This window comes from Myxocyprinus asiaticus, chromosome 30 (assembly GCF_019703515.2).
Source record: "Myxocyprinus asiaticus isolate MX2 ecotype Aquarium Trade chromosome 30, UBuf_Myxa_2, whole genome shotgun sequence".
NCBI lineage: Eukaryota > Metazoa > Chordata > Actinopteri > Cypriniformes > Catostomidae > Myxocyprinus > Myxocyprinus asiaticus.
Window position 1 is genome coordinate 36539973 of NC_059373.1, and position 18109 is coordinate 36558081.

Genomic DNA, 18109 nt, shown 5'->3' on the forward strand with positions numbered 1-18109 from the left:
TGAGCTGGCTTCAAAACTGCTGTCAGCTGAGCAACTAAAATAAAAGGCTTATTCAAGTGCAGTTTAATCCATTTTCATTCCAATCTAACCAGGGAAGAACAAAGCATAATTTACAAGGACAGGTGGAGCTACAGACAGCACCATGATGTTCAATGGCCTTTATGTAATATTTACCAAGCAAAATGACCTCTGGCTAGCAGGCGGTGCTTGTGCCAAGAGACATAAAACAAAAATAGTTTACATACAGGACAGAAAGAATAGTGGTGTTAAACATCAACAGCCAATCAGGCAGTGTCAGGGACTAAATTACTAAAAGTAGCAACGCTACAATCTAACCTAAATTTTTTAGTAGCATGACAAAAGTGCAGCTGTTTTCAAAAACAGTGCAGTTTTTCCAGTAACAAGCTAATTGTTTCTATAAATAGCGGTGTAACATGACAAAACACTACATTTTTAATATCATACTGCATTGGGCTTTCCTGTCGTGCCCGAACGTGAAGCGTGATTTATTTTAATAAATCGTTAAAAAAGGGCAGAAAGTTCATGTTAATGAACCCATCCAAAAAAAGATCTAGAAAACAAAGTCCTATATCGACATAACCTGAAAGGCTGCTCAGCAAGGAAGAAACCACTGCTCCAAAACTGCCATAAAAAGCCAGACTACAGTTTGCTTTGCTGCAGGAGGGACTGGTGCACTTCACAAAATAGGTGGCATCATGAGGAAGGAAAATTATGTGGATATATTGAAGCAACATCTCAAGACATCAGCCAGAAGTTAAAGCTCGGTCGCAAATGGGTCTTCCAAATGGACAGTGACCCCAAGCGTACCTCCAAAGTTGTGGCAAAATGGCTTAAGGACAACAAAGTCAAGGTGTTTGAGTGGCCATCACAAAGCCCTGACCTCAATCAGATATAGAATTTGTGGGCAGATTTCCAGCAACTTATTGTGAGAAGCTTGTGGAAGGCTACCCAAAATGTTTGACCCAAGTTAAACAATTTAAAGGCAATGCTACCAAATACTAACAAAGTGTATGTAAACTTCTGACCCACTGGGAATGTGATGAAAGAAATAAAAGCTGAAATAAATAATTCTCTCTACTATTATTCTGTCATTTCACATTCTTAAAATAAAGTAGTGATCCTAACTGACCTAAGACAGGGAATGTTTTCTACGATTAAATGTCAGGAATTGTGAAAAACTGAGTTTAAATGTATTTGGCTAAGGTGTACGTACACTGTACGTCTTCAACTGTACATGTTTTTTTCGCATTTTGTTTATTGCCTCATAAAACAAACAGAATATGGGAAATACCATCGTTGCTTACAGCAGATGACTAAAACCAGCCCCAAAACAATGTAACAAGGTGCAGAGATGTTGAAATAATCCTCACAGATCAACATAAGCTTGGCTATCACTCACACTGACACGCTGTGTATGTGCATGCTCACTGTCGCTTGAGACTGCCTGAGTCTCTGCCTGAAGGAAAGACGCCGCAGGCAGTCAGACAATTTCAGCTGCAACTAAACCGTAACAAATTAGTGAAAATATTGGCGGCAATTCCATTATTGGCGCAATAATAATATTTTGATTTTCCCAGTTATTGGCCAATAATATATCAGCCGCTGATATATCATGCATCCCTAGTTATGAGCTGGGGTTAGACATCTCTCAAGCACATAAAACTGCAGAAGGAATCTTTTATGAGCTTATCAAACATTTTTATATTGTGCTTGGGTTGGGCTCTTTTCAGATGCAGATCTGTACCATATTTCAAATGTCGCTTTCTTCCCATCTAAACATTTTTTCACTACTGTAAAGTGCCGTCACTGATGGAGGTCGCAGTGCAAGTGCAAAGATATTCAACTAATCATAACTGAATTCATTGTTGATTATTTTCATCATTGATTTATCATTTTAGTGATATTTAGATTTTATTAATTAGTTGTTGTAGCCCTCTGAAAGCTCAGACATGTAACCAATCAAATTTTTCATATGCTTAATTCACAATGAGTTTCAATGTATTCATTAAATGAAAAAATGTACTGCAGTTAAATATAATAGATTTCATTTCACTGATATGGAACACATTTGCCCAAATTCTTAACACTTATGAAACTTTATGAATCACACTTAAACATAAGTCTAGGAATAAGAGTAAAATTACATCATTCTTAGAATTTTGACACACTTAAGAATAAAATTTTAATCTAAGTGGCTTTATACATACGGCCCCTGATCTCCATTTCCCTGTCTCTCTCTCCTGGTAGGGGCGGGCGATATGACCAAAATCTTATATCACGATATGAGCAATTTTATATCACAATAACGATAAATATCACGATAGAGTAAATTGTTGTTGGAAAATCAATAAAAATTGGTTAATATATTCAATAACCATATTGTAATGCCTATTTTTGGATAATTCTGTCAGAGAATTAAATACTTCCAAATACTTACTCTTATAAAACTGAACTTGGTTTACTGTAAATCATTCTTACCATAATGCTAAATTTCACATTATGCCACATTTTAGTTTGATATGTTGCTGACCAATATTATTATTATTATTAAATTTCCTCAAGAAACTCAAGATCTTTCCAAAACACTGCAACAAATAAAATAATGCACAAGTATAAAAAATAAAAAAAACACACACACACAAAATACTTCTCGCAGAAAATAAATATTAAATAAACATGTCTTGAAACAAATTACAGATTTAATGCAGGGCGCATCTTTTGGCTTTCATAATATTCTTTTGCTTGCTTTATTTTGAGGAGGTGAAACAAATAGCTTGTATTACAAGTGATTATCGTTGTGCGACACAGTTTGCAGATTCAATTTTTCTGCTGTGTGTCAGCTTTTGTGAATCTACACCACAGATGTCGCACCCGTTTTCATAAGCTCTTCTTCATTTTCTTTATTTGTTTGGGAGTCTTTCCATTCTGTGGAGATGTTTTTCTCAGGGTTTTTCCCAGGTCAAAAATGATTGACTGACTTTAGTTGCTCATTCATTTGCACTGTTGAGGGATTCTATAGAAATTCTGAAGGCCTGAAGGGGTGGAGCTCAAACTCAAGTGCTGCTTTGGGTATGTGATTTGTGATTTGCTGTCACACTTTGCTTGTAAGCATCAAGGAATAAATTCTGACTGGATAAACTTTTCGTTTTCTCTATTTGTTTGTAGATTAATTAAGAGTGGAAAGCGATTAAACAATACATAGGAAAAAGGTGACTGGCATGTTAGGCCAGCAGAGAAGGCTTTGCTGGCCCTGAGAATTCGCCACTGGTTAAAGTGCTCGCCTGTTTCATTCTCCCCCTCTCTCCTCAACAGTTTCCTGTTACTTTTAATTGTCTTGTCTAATGATAAAGACAAATCAATAAAACTAATATCATATGCGCATATTTGCTGATGGTATATCTTGTTTTAAACAGATGTAATTCAGCGTTTTCTTCCCATCGAGTGCTCATCTAATATCTTCCTCTGAAGCACGTATTCTATCAGCCAGAATCAAACCTTCAGGATTACGATCAAAGGTGCCTCTGATTCACAAATCACGAGAGTCAGTCCGTGACAATCCAAACAGGCGATCCAGGCCGTTTAAACCAGAGGTCCCCAACCCATGGGTCGCGACCAAGAACCGGCCCGTGGAAGTTGCTACCGGGTAGTGAGAACATTCTGGGAAATACTTCTGTGCAGCACTTATATACACCCTTTGCCCTTTATGAGGCACTATCCAAATTTACATAGAAGGCGCGATTTCAGAAAACATCGGTTCCATTATTCCTATAGATGAAGTTACTGTTTACAAACAAACGCTCCGCCCTGCCCTTTCCTGGTTCTTTTGGTAGCCCAGAAAAGAGCTGCTGTCTATGGGTTCTTCGCTCAAATTGCACTGAGATTGCCCAAAAAGTGCTGTTTGTGGGGTTGAAACACCCCGTTTACCAGAGATTATTGGAGATTAGGGCTTCTTTAAATTTCCACCTGATCGTTGCATCAGGAAAAACACAGGATTTTACATAAATGATGATACTTCATGGGTCACCATCATTGTTATCGTGTCTGCTCCATTAGATCCAATTGACCTGCAGCAGCCGCTGGTGGATTTTAACTTTTCTACGAAGAAATTACGCAAACTCTGATCGCAAATGACTGTTTTTAATTTCTAAAGTGCTGTCGCTGTGAGTGATCTGAGGTAAAAAATGATCACCATATACGATATAACAGGAGGAACAGATCCCGTCTCCACCACCGAAGCGCATGGACTACTGTTTGTGAAAGGATAAGTGAAAAAAAGTCATACTGTGAAAATTATGCCTTTGCATTTATTTTGAATGCAGTAAATAATATTGTTCGATCGAAAACAGCTGTTATTAAGTTTTGATATGGAATATGATCATATTGAAGAATATTATTATTTATTGTATGTGGGTTAATAATTTAAGCAGTTAAGACACATTGCATGTCTGATGATAGTTGCATTTCTAAGTACTCAAATTCTTAGGCTTTAGAAGTGTCAAACATGTGAGGATGTGTATTCATCAACCTGTTACATGTCTGACATAATTAAACAGGCTCATTGAACTAAGTTTAAACTTGTTTTGCCGATATTTCAGAAAAGAACCTACATACTTTCTTCTCTGTAAACCATAGATATTCCTTTATAATAACTTTTATTAACATTAAAAGACATCATTACATTTTATAATGCTGTAAAGATTATTTAAACTGCAGCACTGCCTATTTCCACCATTGAAATCTGCTGTTCTTAAGAACCCGGAAAAGGGGTTTCCTGCGGTGTGACGTCAGAGGGATTTCATCTATAGCCAATGTTAACAACAGGCCGGTCCGCGAGAATGTTTTCAAAATGAAACCAGTCCGTGGTGCAAAAAAGGTTGGAGACCCCTGGTTTAAACTTTCAGGAGATTGCTGCTCTTGCTGGATCCACATGAGCGTGTGAGTGCAACTTACAAGTTAAAAGTTTTGTGTGAAATTGAGTAAATATAGTGCTAAATAACAGTTTAGAAATGTTTTTACTTTATTAAATTGTGTGATATATCGGCCACCCTGCTCTCTGGATATCGGCCATTAAAAAAAAACATATCGGTGGGCCTGGGTAGCTCAGCGAGTACTGACGCTGACTACCACCCCTGGAGTCGCAAGTTCGAATTCAGGGTGTGCTGAGTGACTCCAGCCATGTCTCCTAAGCAACCAAATTGGCCCTGTTGCTAGGGAGGGTAGAGTCACATGGGGTGACCTCCTCATTGTCGTCATTAGTGGTTCTCGCTCTCAATGGGGCACGTGGCAAGTTGTGCGTAAATCGCGGAGAGTAGCATGAGCCTCCACATTCTGGGAGTCTCCACGGTGTCATGCACAGTGAGCCACATGATAAGATGTGTAGATTGACTGTCTCAGAAGCGGAGGCAACCTACTCAGTAGTAGGAATTGGGCAGTCCAAATTGGGGAGAATAGGGGATAAAAAAAATAACTTAAAAAACCCATATCGGTCAATCACTAGTCCATATTCAAGGTGGATAATGGCAGAGCCATGGATAAGATTGGATACATTTGGGTATATTTCAGTTATAATCCATTATGCTTGCATAAAAAAATAAAACTCTCTCTCAGCTAATGCTGTAAATAATACAGGGAACCTTCAAAGTTGGTACATTACAAAAATATTTAAGTAAAATGAACAACATGGACCCAAACTACACAGTTCAAAACAGACATAATAATCAACACAACTAAAACTGAAGTAAGCTTTAAAGTAGCCTAAAAGTTAGCCTTTAGATTTTAAGAATCGATACTGGGGGGGGGGTAGCTCAGTGAGTAAAGACGCTGACTACCACCCCTGGAGTTCGCAAGTTCGAATCCAGGGCATGCTGAGTGACTCCAGCCAGGTCTGCTAAGCAACCAAATTGGCCCGGTTGCTAGGGAAGGTAGAGTCACATGAGGTAACCTCCTCATGGTCGCTATAATGTGGTTCGCTCTCGGTGGGGTGCATGGTGAGTTGTGAGTGGATGCCGCGGTGGATGGCGTGAAGCGTCCACACGTGCTATGACTCCACAGTAACGCGCTCAACAAGCCACGTGATAAGATGCACGGATTGACGGTCTCAGACACGGAGGCAACTGAGATTCGTCCTACGCCACCCGGATTGAGGCGAGTTACTACGCCATCACGAGGACTTAGAGTGCTTTGGGAAATGGGCATTCCAAATTGGGGAGAAAAGAGGGGAAAACATGTTTTTTAAAAAGAAAGAAAAAGAAAAAAAAGAATCGATATTGGTAAAAATTTAAATGAAGATTGCAATTAATCGAAAAATCTAGGCAAGCTATATTTTTACACAGCACTAGTAATCACTATGTTTTCAGCTACTTTTTGTTACCATCCTCGGCGATGATATCACATAAAAAACAAAATAGGCTACTACATTATATCTTGGTACAAAGTGGGAGTAATAAACTTCAGATGGTGAATGATAATGTATACACCTCTGTAGTTGGAGTGGCTAATCTGAGAGGAGCTTCATTCTCACAGTTATTGAATGAAGGATGGAGATCGAGACGTCAACAGCGAGTGAATCTGATCCAGACGCTGCCAGTTCAGCTGGCTTCCTCAGGTCATTCAGTACTTAGAATTAGCTCCATCTGATGAGCTAAACAAAGCCTTTCTATATACGGCTACTGTACACATTGTCTGCTAGGGAAGGGGAAGCTGAAAGCATACATCATGTGTGTTGAGAGCAGGTATGCATGAATTATGCGAAACTTCACTGTCAAGTGTAATTAAAACAATCTGAGATAAAGACACCATGTCTGGAGTGTCTATACACCATTTATTTAACAAGCAGTCAAGCCCCATTCATAACAGCACTTCACTTTGTCACATTCCCCTGGTCTCCACATATGGTGTGTCACTCAATAGTGAAAGAGTTTTTGGATCAGATTTATCTGCAGCTTTCAGGAAATAACAGTTGTCATGCAAATTTAAGCAAAGTCATAAAGTGACTTCATGGATAATTCAGCATCATATAGAGCAGCTCAAAAAAGTATTGCGGCTTTGCATTATATAATATATTAATAAAAAATGGTGTTTAATAGTGTTCAACCAATATATCACAGAGGTGATAAATCGGCAGTTTTTCTGACTTTTTTTAATTATCGCATCGGCCAATAGATTTTCCCATTTGGCCGATTTGTTTCTTGAGGGAGCTGAAAATCATCTGCTTGCATGTGAAGCGACTGAGACATGTAAATGACCAGTCACGGTTCATTTTGTTGTTACGTGCCATCGTGTTACTACAATAACTGACTGTGTGCAGTACAGTCTCATTTAATCGATCCGCATATCAGAGCCGCGGCAGACATGTTTGAGCTCATAATGTTAAAGTGCTCACCTGTTTCATTCTCCCCCTCTCTCCTCAACAGTTCCCTGTAACTTTAACTGTCTTAACTAATGACAAAAAGGTAAATATCAATAAAACTAATTTCATATATACCGTCTGCAAATATGCGCATATCTCATTTAAACAGATGTAATAAACCAACCTCGCACAACTTGAGCAGATCCAGCATCCTATGGAGCGATCATAAATTTTCCTCTGAAGCACGTATTCTAACAGTCTATCCTCAACAGTTCCCTGTAACTTTTCTAATGATAAAAGGCAAATATCAATAAAACTTGTAATATATACAGTTATCTCATTTAAACAGATGTCATTCATGAACCTCACGAAAATCCAGCGTTTTCTTCCCATTGAGCACTCATCTAATATCTTCCTCTGAAGCGCATATTCCAACAGCCAGAATCAAAAACGTCATGATCAGGATCAAAAGTTCCTCTCATTCACAAATCATCATGACGGTCGCTCTATGACAATCCAAGCAGGCAATCCAGGCTGTTTAAACTGTCAGGAGATTGAGGCTCGTGCTGGATCCGCACGAGTGCAATTTCAAGGCTGCATCCGAAACCAGGAAAACACTGCCTCCGGAGGCTGTATACGGAGGTACGATGAAAATAAGGTGCTTTTCAAACTGTTCGGAGACCAGTTTCCATAAGAGTTCCATTAATTCAAAACAGATGTCAGTTAAGCCATTAACTGATTAGGCAGCAAGGTAGCAAGTAAGCTGCCAACGTTTTTGGATGCAGCCCAAGGTAAAAGCGCTTCGCGTGTGCTATAAGTTAATGTCGTATTCACTATGCACTGTATGTACAATTGGTTTGATTCGTTTTTTGGAGAAAATGCGATTGCTAACACGGACATGCCATCCATGGTTTCTGGACTACTGTGTGTAATGTTATTTTCTTCCTAATATATGAAAAATGTCTTCATGGGCAAATATATTACTCAAATTTGATGACTAAACAGAAATCTGAAGAAACCGCTATCTACCATTACAATATTATTTTTTAGTTTTGTGTGAAATTGAGTAAATATACTGCAATTTTATGTTTGTTATTTACTATATTAAATTGTGTGATATATCAGCATCGTATCAGCCTATCGGCCACCCTGCTCTATGGATATTGGTCGGCCACTAGTGTTTAATCCTTAAAAGGTTTTTATTTCCTGGGGGAAAGAGGCTGGGGAAAGGAGCAATGAATGAGTGGGCCATATCTTTGTGAAAAAATATTTAAAATACTAAGCACATATGACTGTATAAAAAAATCTGGCCATCTTTATCTAGGCTATAAGAAACATAGGCATTTTATAGAAAGCAAGGCAAATGTTCCTATCTTTTTAATGTTATTTTCATGATTTATACAAGCTGTGAAACAAAAAATTTTAAGAAATATTCTGAAGAAAAACAATGAATTCATTTTGAGGTATCATTATGTTCTTGCCCTTTTATTTAAGGGTTAAACAAATAGCCTTTAGCACAAGCACAATTTTCAAGCAAAAGATATTGACACTTTTGTGGAACATATCCATATGTATTTTAGTAAGGTGAAGGTAAATTACAACTGTGGTTACTCTGCTAATCTGTGGTTACCGGAGTGGAAACTGACTTCATACATCCACTAAAATTACCTTGACACCAGTTGATAAAACATCATTGCAAAAATCCCTCAAAAAAGTTAGTTCAGATAAAGTTAATCATCTGTTTGCAGATGACACTTTCTATATATTTTAGATATATTTAATCTATGCAAAAACATTTTGGGGTCACTGTATATCAGTAATATCAGCACTGTTTATTCCCCCTATCAAATGCCAAATTTTTGTTGTCCTTTCTAAAAATAAAACTGCAGCTTCTAGGTTTACAGAACACACACTGAGGCCCTACCAGATTAAAATTCACAGAAATGGCTTTGTAAAGACACCATGTATAAACTTCCTTTAACAAAACACATTTCTCCATAGATTTCCTGAACAATGCATTTCACAAGACAGAGCCACCACAGCTGTAAAGGAAACACACCACTACAGCAGTTTTAACAGAATAAAATGTAAAACAAAAAAAAACATAACCTCAATGCAACTTAGACTTATCTGACAGAGAAACATACAGTTGTGCTCAAAAGTTTGCATACCCTGGCAGAAATTGTGAAATTTTGGCATTGATTTTGAAAATATGACTGATCATGTCTTTTATTTAAGGATAGTGATCATATGAAGCCATTTATTATCACATAGTTGTTTGGCTCCTTTTTAAATCATAATGATAACAGAAATCACCCAAATGGTCCTGATCAAAAGTTTACATACCCTTGAATGTTTGGCCTTGTTACAGACACACAAGGTGACACACACAGGTTTAAATGGCAATTAAAGGTTAATTTCCCATACCTGTGGCTTATTAAATTGCAATTAGTGTCTGTGTATAAATAGTCAATGAGTTTGTTAGGTCTCACGTGGATGCACTGAGCAGGCTAGATACTGAGCCATGGGGAGCAGAAAAGACCTGTCAAAAGAAGGTAATGGAACTTTATAAAGATGGAAAAGGATATAAAAAGATATCAAAAGCCTTGAAAATGCCAGTCAGTACCGTTCAATCACTTATTAAGAAGTGGAAAATTCGGGGATCTCTTGATACCAAGCCAAGGTCAGGTAGACCAAGAAAGATTTCAACCACAACTGCCAGAAGAATTGTTCGGGATACAAAGAAAAACCCACAGGTAACCTCAGGAGAAATACGGGCTGCTCTGGAAAAAGATGTTGTGGTTTTTTCAAGGTTAAAAATACGACGATACTTGAACGAAAATGAGCTGCATGGTCGAGTTGCCAGAAAGAAGCCTTTACTGCGGCAATGCCACACAAAATCCTGGTTACAATATGCCCGACAACACCTTGACATGCCTCACAACTTCTGGCACACTGTAATTTGGAGTGACGTGACCAAAATAGAGCTTTATGGTCACAACCATAAGCGCTTTGTTTGGAGAGGGGCCAACAAGGCCTATAGTGAAAAGAAAACCATCCCCAATGTGAAGCATGGTGGTGGCTCACTGATGTTTTGGGGGTGTGTGAGCTCTAAAGGCACGGGGAATCTTGTGAAAATTGATGGCAAGATGAATGCAGCATGTTATCAGAAAATACTGGCAGACAATTTGCATTCTTCTGCACAAAAGCTGCACATGGGACGCTCTTGGACTTTCCAGCACGACAATGACCCTAAGCACAAGGCCAAGTTGACCCTCCAGTGGTTACAGCAGAAAAAGGTGACGGTTCTGGAGTGGCCATCACAGTCTCCTGACCTTAATATCATCGAGCCACTCTGGGGAGATCTCAAACGTGCGGTTCATGCAAGACGACTAAAGACTTTGCATGACCTGGAGGCATTTTGCCAAGACGAATGGGCAGCTATACCACCTGCAAGAATTTGGGGCCTCATAGACAACTATTACAAAAGACTGCACGCTGTCATTGATGCTAAAGGGAGCAATACACAGTATTAAGAACTAAGGGTATGCAGACTTTTGAATGGGTCATTTCATTTTGTTCGTTGTTGCCATGTTTTGTTTTATGATTGTGCCATTCTATCACAACCTACAGTTGAATATGAATCCCATAAGAAATAAAATAAACGTGTTTTGCCTGCTCACTCATGTTTTCTTTAAAAATGGTACATATATTACCCATTCTCCAAGGGTATGCAAACTTTTGAGCACAACTGTATGCTATTTACAACACTTGTCAGCCCAATGGAAGGAAAAAACAGAAGCGTTTTGAATCTACACTTTTAGGACTTCTTAAAATATTGAATTGAAAGAAGTAATGAAAGTGGTAATAGAGGTTAAAGAGTAACTAGTCATAAGACAAGTTGCAGCAACACGGAAACTGTTGTAATTTGGGGGCCCATGATGGCTGCATGCATAAATGATGCAGTCGCTTTAATGAGGCCCTGACCTCACACAATGAATTCACTAACCACATTAATAATCAAGAAGCAATGCTTAAATATCCAACTGATACCCGAGGCAGGCAAATAAATTTGTTTGACTACTATTTTACAATGTTACCTAAAACATCCCTTTTTCCTAGAAAAATGTATGTACTGTGTTAGCACATATTTGAGGTATTACAACAATCACTTTGACATCACTTTCAAATTTCAAGTCATGTAAAGACTGGGTACGGTTGGGATCCAAGAACTGGTTCCATTAACCTTTTCGCACCCAAGTTTCTCCTGTACTGACGGACCCCCAACCGTGAGTTCTACAATGCACGTTGTAATTAAAACAAACCTTACCTTACACTTCACAGCAGGTGCACTGAAGGTCAGATTTTATATTATCAAACAAATAATGTGGTTTTTAGATGTTTATAATGATTGATTATGATAGATAAGATGCAATTTCGAACGTGCAAGCTGGCTAAACGTGCCGCCATCTTTTTGTTGCAATGAAAGATGGGATTTGGAGTTCATCTCGTCATAGAAACATACAAAAGGAGGAGCATAGAAGGTTCTAAAAACATAGCCCTTCCACTTTCCCAGCCCTGGAAGAGGTTGTGCTGGACGGAATGGGAGAAGGCTCGAGTGGACTGACTAGTTTGCATATTCTTTGTTTGATGTCAGAAAACATGGCTGCAGCGCTGCATCAAAGCGCTCTGATGGTAATGGCTTTATACTTTTATTTAGTGATTGTTTGAAAGTTTGTAACATATAAAAATAAAGTTATTGTGATGTTGAAAAGACTATTTGTTCATTATGACAACCGCTTCCCTCTTTTGTTTGTAAACAGCAGCAGGAATGCAGATCGCACTGGTTTGTCCATACACGTCTGATCACAGCCTAGTGTAAATCACACCAGTTTGATTGTATGTGGGAAAGGGTTAAAAAAAAAAAAAAAAAAAAAAAAAAACAGACCGTATTCCATGACTTTCGGTTCTATTAGCAGTGCTTGATCATGTTATTCCGCCGTGTGAACAGAAAATTAAAGTACTGACAAATGATTCCTGCTATTCCAGCAGTGTTTCACCTCTACTGCAGAGCACACACATGTAGTCCGATTCTCGAATTAATGATTCTTATGAGTCAGTTCTTTTGTATATATAGCACAGAGCACACAGATTCACTTCAGAAGACATTCATTGATCAACTGGAGTCATGTGGATGACTTTTATGCTGCCTAAATGTGACTTTTGGAACGTCAAAGTGCTGGCACCCGTTTACTTGCATTATAAAAGGACCTCACAGAGCTCTATCTTCTTCTAAAAATCTTAATTTGTGTTCTGCTGAAGAAAGACAGTCATAAACATCTGGGATGGCATCAGGGTAAGTGAATAATGAGAGAATTTTCATTTTTGGTTGAACTATTCCTTTAAGAGAAAATGGAATCCTTACAATTCCCATCACTATGTATGTATGGGGATGTATTGACCTCACCAAACCTTCCAATTTCAAGGCATGGCTGGCCCAAAACACACACAAACCTTTATTAGCTTGGTTTAGTGTTCGTTTAGTATGCCACCTGATTGCATGCCACTTCCACCCTGAGCATAAAGCATTCATTGTTCTCCAACTGTGCAGAGAAAAACAAGCCTGAGACTTTGATTAAGGTCAAGAACAAACCATGGGGAATTCATAAACAAGGTAAATACACATGGGTCTCAACATCACACCAGTTTTCTCCCAAACAACTACATCATACACTCAAGTAGGGGTGGGCGATGACCAAAATCTATAAAAATTATGAGCAATCGTTTTATCATGATTATGATCACGATGTAGTTACATTTGTCAGGAAAATCAATAAAAATTGGTTTATATATTAAACACCCATATTGTAACGCCTATTTTTTTTAGATAATCCAGTCAGTGAATTAAATACTTTAAAAACAAAAACTACTTCCTCTCTTTATAATTTTTGAACTTGACAAACATGCTCCACAGTGAAACACAGATGCGCGTGTCAGATGAGAAGCATATTTAGCGCTTATGAAGTACAGTTGAAGTCAGACGTCTACATACATGAAGTCATTAAAACGCCACAGATTTCATATTAGCAAACTGTAGTTTTTAGCAAGTCGTTTAGGATATCTACTTTGGGTATGACATGAGTAATTTTTCCAACAATTGTTTACAGACAAATTGTTTCACTTTTAATTGACTATATCACAATTCCAGTGGTTCAGAAGTTTACATACACTAAGTTAACTGTACCTTTAAGCAGCTTGAAAAATTCCAGAAAATGTCAAGCCTTTAGACAATTAGCTTCTGATAGGAGGTGTACTAAATTGGAGGTGTATCTGTGGATGTATTTTAAAGCCTATGTTCAAGCTCAGTGCCTCTTTGAAGTTTGTTTGCCAACTGCCACAAAACCGAAAGAAGAAGTGCCTCTTTGCTTGACATCATGGGAAAATCAAAAGAAATCAGCCTTCAGACATCAGAAAAAAAAAATTGTGGACTGGTTCATCCATGGGAGCAATTTCCAAATGTTTGAAGGTACCACGTTCATCTGTACAAACAATAGTATGCAAATATAAACATCATGGGACCACGCAGCCATCATAACGCTCAGGAAGGAGACGCATTCTGTCTCCTAGAGATGAACATAGTTTGGTCTGAAAAGTGCAAATCAATCCCAGAACAACAGCAAAGGGCCTTGTAAAGATGCTGGAGGAAACAGGTAAACAAGTATCTATATCCACAGTAAAACAAGTCCCATATCAACATAACCTGAAAGGCTGCTCAGCAAGGAAGAAGCCACTGCTCCAAAACCGCCATAAAAAAGGAAGATTACATTTTGCAAGTGTACATGGGGACACAGATCTTTTGGAGAAATGTCCTCTGGTCTGATGAAAAAAAAAATGGAACTGTTTGGCCATAATGACCACCATTATGTTTGGAGGAAAAAGGGTGAGGCTTGCAAGCTGAAGAACACCATCCCAACCGTGAAGCATGGGGGTGGCAGCATCATTTTGTGGGGGTGCTTTGCTGCAGGAGAGACTGCTGCACTTCACAAAATAGATGGCATCATGAGGAAGGAAAATTATGTGGATATATTGAAGCAACATCTCAAGACATCAGCCAGGAAGATAAAGCTCGGTCGCAAATGGGTCTTCCAAATGGACAATGACCCCAAGCATACCTCCAAAGTTGTGGCAAAATGGCTTAAGGACAACAAAGTCAAGGTATTGGAGTGACCATCACTAAGCCCTGATCTCAATCTGGTAGAAAATTTGTGGGCAGAACTGAAAAAGCATGTGCGAGCAAGGAGGCCTACAAACCTGACTCAGTTACACCAGTTCTGTCAGGAGGAATGGGCCAAAATTCCAGCAATTTACTGTGACAAGCTTGTGGAAAGCTACCCAAAATGTTTGACCCAAGTTAAACAATTTAAAGGCAATGCTACCAAATACTAACAAAATGTATGTAAACTTCTGACCCACTGGGAATGTGATGAAAGAAATAAAAGCTGAAATAAATCATTCTCTCTACTATTATTCTGACATTTGACATTCTTAAAATAAAGTAGTGATCCTAACTGACCTAAGACAGGGAATTTTTTTCAACAATTAATGTCAGTGTAACAGATAAAGAACTGGCAAGGAGGAGGCAGGAACCGGCTGAACAGTCAACATAAAGTTTAATGCAAAACTCAACTTAAACGAACATAAACAGACACACACAACACTGCCACGTGTGTCTTTCTCTTGAACTGGCGTCTCCGGCTCCCCCTTATCTTGCTCTCCAGCTGATTCAGCGCAGCCGTCCACCCTCACGGCGCGGCCACGCCCTCCTCCTCATCACAGTCAGGAATTGTGAAAAATTTATTTTAAATGTATTTAGCTAATGTGTTTGTAAACTTCTGACTTCAACTGTACCAAACGCAAGATGAATGTCTTTGAAATAACTTTGGCTGCCTGAAATTTCTCTTGGGCGGACGGCCGGGCCGCACACATGGATTTTAATTTATTGCGATATACACAATATAGCAAAATTATTATCGATTGACACTTAATATCATCACCATAATATATATTGTCATATCGCCCTGCACTCAAACAGAACCTATTAACTAGAATCTGCTTTATTTGAGGTCATTCAACTTCAAATGGAACCAGTCCAATAACCAATGAAAGACTGAGGCCATCAAGACATTCAGATTCTAAGGAAAGCATTGTGCGTAACAAAAAAAGAGGGGGGGGGGGGGGGGAGACTGCTTTGCATTAAATGGCAAGCATGCATGCATGAGGGGTACAAGTATAGGTCATTTTTGGCTGGCTTCAAGTTGATTTACTGTTTCTTTGCACGGCATGGCATGGCATTTTTTGTTGTGGTCTCTACATAAATCCAGCCAAGTTTACAACAAACCTCAATAAAATAAAAAATCAATCAAATTGATCAAGTACAGGATCTATTTTGCAAAAACAATCAATGCATAACAGCCCATTTAAAACACACTTTTTGGAAAATGTAGGCTAGCAGAATCACTGATTTTGGCATCTTTACACAGCTGAGTTAAGCCTGCTCCATGCCTGCTCAAAATACTGTGTAAAGATGCAAAAGCCAGACTAATTTAAGCCTGCTCTGACCCATCTCAGCCCCTATTTTCAAAGATGCCGATGCTTTGGTTCTGTGTAAATTAAATCCAGCATCAGAGCAGCCTTAAATTTGTGGTTGTCATAATAGAGCATATATTTCATTATTTAATTTCATAATTCAAGTATAACTTTGTATTTTCATTTATTACACATTTCTATATTTACAATTTTATATTTTAAATATTTCAAAAAGAAAAGAAAAAGAAGCAGCAGCAAAAATCGAGGTTACAGTGAGGCATTTACAATGGAAGTGAATGGGGCCAAATTTTGGAGGGTTTAAAGACAGAAATGTGAAACTTATAATTTAATAAAAACACTTGCATTAATTACCATATTCTGTTAAAACTTGTGTATTATTTGCGCTGTGAAGTACATGAAATTGTCGTTTTTACGGTCGTTTTAGGCTTTGTTGAGTAACTTTATGTAACCTTACTCAGAAAAGGTTAGTTTATAATTTTATCATACTAAGACCATGTTAACTTACATATTGTTTATTTCTTGTGGCTAACATTTTGAAACTATATTTTTTTTTTAATGAGGAACGAGTTGAAATTATTTCTTGTGGTGATCAACATTATGCCACAAATGCTGTGAATTGAGCTCAACTTGTACTGAACCCGGAATATAAATAATACAGATAAACCGTCCTGATAAGATCCCAGAAACAAGCTGCCTCATATTTACACTATTACAACACTATTTCTCCAATAAACTCTAATGGGAAAATCTGGGTTTATCCCTACACCAAATCACCCTTTAAACTCAGTAAGAAAAAACCTGGATGATATGAGACTGGCCTTTCCTAACATACCTCAAAAGCTCATCTACTTCTGACTGTGTTCTTGTTCAGGCAAGTTAGGCATGACAGGAAATCATTCAAAGCACAATATACACCAGCAAGACGTAATACTTCAAGAGCAATATCGGACAAATATAATGTTTCAGACACCCCTAACACGATGTTTGACAGAAAAGATGAACTATAACTATCCACTGCGTGCTAACCGTTGCAAAATAAGTCACCAATCTATTAATAATGGTTTGAAAAAAACCTTATGTGTAAAATGCAGATCAAAGGTTTAGTGACATTAAAGCTCAGTGATCAAGCAAGGTAAATGTTTCGTTTTAACAGACTTCCTGGTTAAAGAGGTGTGAATTGAAACTGAACAAACAGTAAGAACTGGACAATGCGATAGCTCTGGTTACATGCCTACATGCCTACAGTAGGGCCATCTCATACCGAACCACCACAAGGCCCGTTAACACCATTTTACTCCAATACACGCCCGTTAGCGGTCGTACAACACGGAATACATCGTTGTTTGTTGAAGTATGAGGAGTTTGGGGTTCGTCTTTGCTAAAGAAAAGTATAAATGTCCACTTTCACATTGGCTCGGACACGGAGCCTGGCTCGAGCTCAGCGCGACCGTTAGCCAAACCGTCAAACTGGCCGTTTATAACGCGGAATAAAATGACCACTCACCTTTCAAGTCATCCACGTAAAAGCATTTCATTCCAGGTAAAATAGAGGCGAAAGATTCCGAGTGTGGTGTGGGAAGAAGGCTACTTTGTAGAGTTGTTTTGTCAGGCTGAACTCACTCACTCTCTCTCTCTCTCTCTCTCTCTCTCTCTCTCTCTCTCTCTCTCTCTCTCTCTCTCTCTCTCTCTCGCTCGCTCTGTCTCTATCTCTCTCTCTCAATTCAATTTTAAAGTACTTTATTGGCATGATTGTGTTTACATACAATATTGCCACAGCATTAATACACAAAACAGATAATAACAATAAAAATAGAATTAAAATAAGGTGCCAGGTAATTAATAAAATAAAATAAAAACGATAATAACAATATACACTATACAATATAACATAAAATAAGCATTTAACAAGACATTATGAACATAAAATAATAATAATAATAATAAAAATACTGTGACTGAAGTACATTAAGGCAGTAATTGGTTTCTGAGGGTGTGCAGCTCAAAAGAGTTTTGCAGCAGCTGAAGCATGATTGTCCTCCCCCAGTAACACCAGCATTTGATCTGTTTCTGCTGAACTGGAAACCTGTGGCATGAGGTTTGAGAGTTTGTCAAAGTATTTCTCTGTCACCTCTG

General features: G+C 38.3%; 1 protein-coding gene across 1 annotated transcript in view; it reads right to left on the minus strand.

Moving 5' to 3' along the window:
* The window catches only part of LOC127420692 (E3 ubiquitin-protein ligase RNF19A-like), a 74834-nt gene extending 57204 nt beyond the window's left edge, over window positions 1-17630 (minus strand). Inside the window, exon 1 of the mRNA XM_051663172.1 lies at window positions 17481-17630. Coding sequence (XP_051519132.1) covers window positions 17481-17511 — 31 coding nt within the window. The 5' untranslated portion in view covers window positions 17512-17630. The remainder of the gene's footprint in view (window positions 1-17480) is intronic.
* Window positions 17631-18109: the final 479 nt, after the last annotated feature.